This window comes from Coregonus lavaretus (assembly GCF_964263955.1).
Source record: "Coregonus lavaretus genome assembly, chromosome: 25".
NCBI lineage: Eukaryota > Metazoa > Chordata > Actinopteri > Salmoniformes > Salmonidae > Coregonus > Coregonus lavaretus.
The window spans coordinates 3,107,816-3,115,229 of record NC_140012.1 but is presented as its reverse complement, the minus strand read 5'-3'; the positions used below and the strand labels follow the sequence as shown (position 1 = coordinate 3,115,229).

The following is a 7,414-nucleotide window of genomic DNA, read 5'->3' as shown; positions in this document are numbered from 1 at the left end:
GATTCGACAGCATCCACCTAACCAGCATGCAGTTCTCAATTGATTGAATTGATCTCTGTCCTCATTTATCCAGTTTCTTCCTTTTCTTTTGACAGGCTGGTCAGATTTCGGATTTAATATTTTACCACAGGCAGAGCAGTATGCTCTTTCTCCCCTGTGGGAGTTTGTATTCCTGTTCAGGGACACTTAAAAAAAGATATATTCCCACACCAAATTATTTCTCCCCTCTCTGTATATGCTGAGTTAGACTATATACTATTTTGGAGGATATATTTGGATGATACTATATCCTTCAAACCTACTTGTTGTGTTGACCAGCACCTTTGGAAAAAAGAGAACACTGACAGCTGCTAGATACCGCATTACATGCATCACTTAGTGATAATAAATAGCCGCAATGAAAAGTTAACCAAGAACGTCTTTATTAAACTACAATATAACAGTTCTGGGCATATATTTCATAAACTGAGAAGAAGCATATTTAATTCACATTTAAATAAAACAGAGCAAAACAAAGAGAACAAACATACCTTTCACAGAACATTGAGGTCATAAAGTAAAATGGCGCCACACAGGTCAGGTCCTTGATAGCAGTAGTCTAGTCATACGTGCAAATCAGAAACTATTTTCCCAGATAAAATACACTGCCTTCATGGTCCCTCGCAAAAGGTGCGTTTAAGACTCACAGGGCACATTTTAAAGCAATTAAACACTCCTACTTTTACAGGGTTTATTCCTTTCACCTTTATTTAGAAACATTCTAAAATAACTCATTTTTAACTAACACCACCATTGTATAATTTGTAATTTCTTGAAATCTAAATGGATGAAAATATTAAAGTTAACATGATCGTTTCCTCCAATGACAGAGGGGATGGGAAAGGCAGTGGCAGAGACACTTTAAAATTCAGCTAGTTAAACCGTGCCCCCCTATCATGAACAGCCAGTGTACATACCATAATGGGCTACAAAACTTTGGAAGGGGATTAAGGTCGGAAACTACATTAAATGTGAATAAAATCTAATACAATATTATTCAAACAATACTTTGGTTTTTGACTGTCTTTGACTGTGGATCGTTCAAGGGTTTTACACCCCATTGAGGGATGCAGGTTTATCGACTATGACTACTTCTCCATCGGCAACCTAGTGTTCATGTTATGTGCATTACTAAGTTACCCAGAAAGCATGCTTCCTTTCAACAGTACACATCCTAGGGGCCTAAAGAAGGGAAAGCCCTGTTATACAGCTCAACCAATCGTTTGCTAGTTTAGTAAGAGATTAACATAAATCAGAAGTGAGTAGGAGATTAACCAATCACTCAACCAACCAGGTGGCACGGTCCAAAACAAGTGTGCGTCACGGTCCCATTTGTGTACCGGTGACTAATCAACCTAGTGTGACCACAGCTTGAGCTTGCATTGGTTTGGCTCCTTTTTTGTTAACGATTCAATAACTTATATCTTGAACTCATTTAAATAACATGATATGATTCCCCTTTTTTTCAGTGACCTACGAATAAAACTAACGCTCCCGTCTTCCCCCATGTCCCTCCACCTTTTTCCCACCTCTGGATTCACCCTGCCCGTGTTCCCCAAGGAAGCGGTTGTTGTAGTGATGGGAAGAAAGGTGAAAACGCTTCCCGTCATAGCTGGGTGTTGACATCCAGAGGTGCCGACTCGCTGTCATCAGTTACATTGACATGTGTTCAGGAAGCACGTAGGAGATGTCGTCCCATGGGTGGCGGTACAGGCCCTGTTTAAGTCTCTTCTGGTCCAGGTAATGACCTAACGATGGGAAGTAGAGAAAGTGATTATTGATTAACTAGACCATATTTAACTACACCTTATAACTTACTATTACTGTGATTTGTGGTTGCCTTACCTAGCTACCTTAAGTTGAATGCACTGGCTGTAAGTCACTTTGGATAAGAGCGTCTGCTAAATGACCAAAACGTAAATGTAGACCTTTCCCTATGCACCGCCATGCTGGACAGACCCATTAATTCATCTATCCAGTACACTGTAAAAAGGATCCTGTAATTTCTACAGTAAATTACTGGCAGAAGAGTAGGTTACTGTAAATCTACAGTAACATACTGGCAGCACAGAATTACATTGGATTGGTGCAAGAAGGTTGGCTGCTAGGTATTAGTATATTACAGCATATTTCTGAATATTTGATCATTTATATCACTTGCACTTCTAGAGGCTTCCAAACTGCCCGTGATTACAGGGCAAAATAGACCAAAAGGACTTGGCAAAACACTCAACCCAGGGGTCGCGTTAGAAATCTGCATTTTCAAAACGCAGAACATCCGCATAAAATTGCATTTTAAACTATTTCACCTGCGTTTTATATTGAAAGTCAACAGTGTTTTTTTGCTTCAATAGAGTTATCAGGGGTGTGCAACTATAGTTTTCCTTCACAGAAAATAAATGAGGACAACACATTCTGTAGAAAATAGCTTCATTTTCATCAAGTAAATGAGCTTACAATGAAAAAGCCAGGTCTTTTTTGCAAAAACGATGCATGGCCATCATATTCCGAATGTTTTTCTTGAAGTTAATCTTGCATTTTAACGGAGAAAAGTAGGCTACACATCAGAGCGCTGTCTGATGCCTGTTCGTGAATTGTTATCTGAGTGGAAAAGTGCAACTGAAGTACAAAATTAGCAGATATTACAATAAGCATTTCAGATCTCCTTTTACAAAACGCAGCAAGATATTTCTTATGCGTTCTCTTTTTTTTTTTATGTCTGCGTTAACACCACTCCTGCAACCAGTAAAGGTTTAAGACTTGCTGTCACTCTGATCTGTCCCCTATACACATTAAATTGTTAGGGCACTACTACCACTAGAGTTCCTGGTTCGAATCCAGGCTCTGTCGTAGCCGGCCGCGACCGGGAGACCCATGGGGCGGCGCACAATTGGCCCAGCGTCGTCCAGGGTAGGGGAGGGAATGGCCGGCAGGGATGTAGCTCAGTTGGTAGAGCATGGCGTTTGCAACGCCAGGGTTGTGGGTTCGTTTCCCACGGGGGGCCAGTATGAAAAAATAAATAAATCATGTATGCACTCACTAACTGTAAGTCGCTCTGGATAAGAGCGTCTGCTAAATGACTAAAATGTAAATGTACCACATATCAGTTCAATTGGTACAGCACTCTCAATAACAGGTGCAACAAAAATAGCCACTTAGAAGGCACGCCTCAAAAAAATGTAATGAGCCAGTGATTCTTTCCCCTCCGACAACTTTTTTTTAACAACGCACCCTAATTTACAGTAAGCTGCATTAAACATACAGCAAAACAGCAATACAGTACTTTATCGTTAAATTGTATTGTAATACAATTACAGCAATTGCTAACAGTGAATATGTAATTATATATTGCAGCCTGGCAATGAATATTTGGTGTTTTATATCACTTGCACTTATAGAGACCTTAACAAAGGCTTCTAAACTGGCAGTGAACACAGGTCAAAAACAGATCAAAAGGACATGGCAAAAGACTCAACCATTAAAGGTTTGAGACTTGCTGCCACTCTGATCTGTCCCCTATACACATTCAATTTTTAAATATGGTATGGTACTGTATTTTGTGGGGTACAGCATTCTCACTAACGTGTGCAACAAATAAATCCTCTTACAAGGGATGCCTCAAAATATGTTAATGAGCCAGAGATTCTTTCCCTGCCCACAACATTTTCTCACAATGCACCATCATTCACAGTATACTTTTGTAAATATACAGCAAAACAGGTAATACAGTACCTTACTGTAAAATGGAATTACAGTAGCTAACTAAATGTACACCAATTTGTTACAGTGTAGGTGATCCTCAGTGTTCTTCAGTTAACTGGACATTCAAATTAGTGTTAAACTGATGAGTGAAATCCAGCATATACTGCAGACCTGGGTTGAATTTCAAATATTTGTGTATTCGAACCAGATTTTATATGAGGTGGGTTTAATGTTGTGAGACACCGATCTAAGCCAATGGGACTCACCGATGAAGCCCATACTCCTGCCCAGCACAAAGATCCCGTTCAGTGCACCAATCTCCACAAACTCGTCCGCTTCGTCTCTGTAACGCAGAACACATACACTTGCCAGACTGCAACTACAAAGTCACTATTACAGTCTTCTCTGAAACGTGTTGGGAAAATATAATGTGCACAGCCACTTAATATCTTTGTATGTGAATGATAGGAGGACAAACCTCCATCAGACCTACACACCTGAATTAAAACAGGCCAGCTCAGCTTGCTTTTCTACAAGCGATTAACACTCAGGGAAGAGTCATATTGTGAGTAGCTCGATTTTTAACAGCAATCTCAAATTGACATCAATGAATGCATGATTTGAGCCAAAGTTCACGTTTTGCACACATTCCTTAAGTAAAGATTTGGCCACATGCAAGATATAAAAAGAGAAACGTCCTCTTACCGTGTGAATCCACCACACGTCCTAAGTAGGTCCACAAAGGCCACACCGATGAAGCCGTCCACATTGAGGATCAGGTTGGGTTTCTGCACACAGAGACAGGAGAGAAACAACAATACTTAGTTGATGAATCAATGGGCTTGTTCAACATTGCAGCCGGCATTGCGGCAGACTGATCTACAAATCACTTTGCATCATAAATAACTGCTCATTATTGTTTGGCTGTGAATACTGAGTATGCCCCCGCTCCGCCTCCACCCGCCCCTCTGGGAACCTCTTTCTTAAAGTTAAGAATCCGGATCACACTCGGCGCATGTGTTATTTTTATGCACATTTCTTTCTACGTAGTTGCTGCTCACACTCCCTATCCCTTCACGTTTCTCTTTACTCACCCCCTTCTCAACCACGATGATGTAGCTAGTCTCTGCCTGATATTTCTGAACAGCTGAAATAAAAACCCTGCGGCAATTTGAACGAACATTCCAAAGGCTATAACCTTTTTACCTTCTGTCCTAATGGACATTGCAGTTGCACAAGCAGGACATACGCATTCCCTACACATTGCATTAGAGCAAAAACAATCAGCATTTTCTGAGATGATGTAGGCTAATATTTATAGTTGCTGCCATATCGTAGCCACTAGCCAGAGTTCCTGAAAAAACAACACTACGACTGACTGCCTGTCTGCCTCCTGCTTAGCCAATGTGTACAATGATGAAGAAAAAATAACATTAAACCGCTAATTAGATTACGTGTCTTGCTTGTGTTTAATATGCTGCCTAGATAGCTGCATGTAACTCCCCATTTGAGTTTTGCATTGGGGCAATGGAACTGTCTCAAATGTGCACACTCAACCTACACGGGGCACCGGGCAATGTCAAAACGAACTCGCCTGCATGTATTGTAACTCAGCAGCTAAGAAGAACATGAAATCGCTAGACTGCCTGTTTGTGTCATGCTTAGGTTTGCAATACTGTTACAACAGACAACAAACAAACTTTGTACGAACATGTCGATCATGTCTTTTGCGTATAAAATGTAAATAGCTGCATGTAGCCTAAATCACCTCCTGAAAAAATTAAATGAAATCGGACGGACGCCAACTACGGTTTCATCTAAATTACACTATAGTACCTGGAAATACGATGACATTGCTAAAGTAGTGAAATATTTAGTAGGAAACAACTTTGCAAGCATTATCATGTCGCCAAATTTACTTTAGACAGAGGGCAATGTTGTCATTAGCTAGCAAAGTTTGTCCAAAATAGCTAGCAATGCTAACGTTAGCTAGCTACGATCCGGTGGCCTCCCCTCAATCTTAGCTAGCTAGCTAACGTCTAAAGTCAAATCAGGTGACATCATTTTTTACATTTACATTTTAGTCATTTAGCAGACGCTCTTATCCAGAGCGACTTACAGTTAGTGAGTGCATACATTTTCATACATCAAAATGACAAAATGTTTTCCTACTAATTATTTGCCTCCTTTTGAAAGTCATTGTATTTCCAAGCCACTGTAATGCACTTTTGATGAAATCTTCATCAGCGCTTATTGATGATGAATTGAGTAGAATGCTCAGTTGGGCATCAGTTCAAAATTAACCTTCAAAACAATATTGTGACGAATATCTGTTATCACTCTTTCATTCATCCCTCGATCCCATTCATTAGTCCTATAGGGATTTTACTCTATGACAAACAATCTCAGTATACAACACGTTATTGCTCACATATACCCATTAATCATATATCATTATAAAGTTAACATTCACAGCTATCCATCAGAAACATTTATGGAATGTTCAGGTCAACAGAACTTTGACCTTTGACCTCTGGGCCAGTGGCATCACCCCTGAACCTTTTGGACAAATATATATTTTTAAAATTCAGTCTGATATGTGTTTCCATAACCACATACCACATGCGTTAGGCAGTACAAATTATTACATTTTTTACTTATATATAGTTTTCTTTTGTTTCCCCTTTTTTTCCTCCCCAATTTCGATCGTCTCATCGCTTCAACTCCCCAATGGGCTCGGGAGGCGAAAGTCGAGTCAGGCGTCCTCCGAAACATGACCCGCCAAACCGCGCTTCTTAACACCCGCCCGCTTAATCCGGAAGCCAGCCGCACCAATGTGTCGGAGGCAACACCGTTCAACTGATGACCAAGGTCAGCCTGCAGGCGCGAGGCCCGCCACAAGGAGTCGCTAGAGCACGATAAGCCAAACCCTCCCTTAACCCGGACGATGCTGGGCCATTTGTGCGCCACCCTATGGGACTCCCGATCACAGCCGGTTGTGATACAGCCCGGGATTGAACCCGGGTCTGTAGAGACGCCTCTAGCATTGCGCCACTCGGAGGCCCCTTACTTACACATTTTAATGACAAAAATAACAATACACTGTGCTAGGCAGTAGTAGGGTTGTCACTAGTTAACACAGCCACAAAGTATTAATTATGGCTAAACCCCACCTATTTCTAAAATTTCTCTACAAAACCTCACCCTAACCTCACTGCTAACCTTATGCCTGAGCTTGAATTAAGACCAATTTTGACTTTGTGGCTCTTATCTAGTGGAAACACAGTAGTAGGCACTGCATGCAGCCCCTGGAGTGACGCGGTAGCTGCTATGATCGGTCAAGATTTTACAACGCAGTGGACCACTCACGTCCCTTGACCCCTCCCCCACAGCACCGGTTAGATGTCAATGTCATCACTCAGCAAAACGATCGTCACTCAGAGTCTGCAGTGTAGCACAGAGAAAAGATGGATATTCGGAACATCTTTCAAAAGAGAGGAAAAAGAAGCGAGCAGGTTGAGCACGAGCAGGCAGCAGTGGATGAGGTGGAGAGGGCCGAACTGTCAGAAAGTCCAAGTGCAGCAGCAGAGTTAGCCACGGGTTTGTACAGGGTTGGTGGTAGCTAACTAGCTAGTCTCCCTCAGCATAAGGGCTGGCTAATGCTAATAAACTA

General features: G+C 41.4%; 1 protein-coding gene across 1 annotated transcript in view; it reads right to left on the bottom strand.

The window, feature by feature from the left end:
• Positions 1–400: 400 nt before the first annotated feature.
• LOC311101057 (ATP-citrate synthase-like) overlaps positions 401–7,414 on the bottom strand; it is a 97,985-nt gene continuing 90,971 nt past the window's right edge. The window contains exons 26-28 of the mRNA XM_084142093.1: positions 4,447–4,529; positions 4,008–4,084; positions 401–1,787 (exon numbers count right to left, since the gene is read on the bottom strand). Of these exons, the coding sequence (XP_083998219.1) occupies positions 1,693–1,787; positions 4,008–4,084; positions 4,447–4,529 (255 nt within the window). The 3' untranslated portion in view covers positions 401–1,692. The remainder of the gene's footprint in view (positions 1,788–4,007; positions 4,085–4,446; positions 4,530–7,414) is intronic.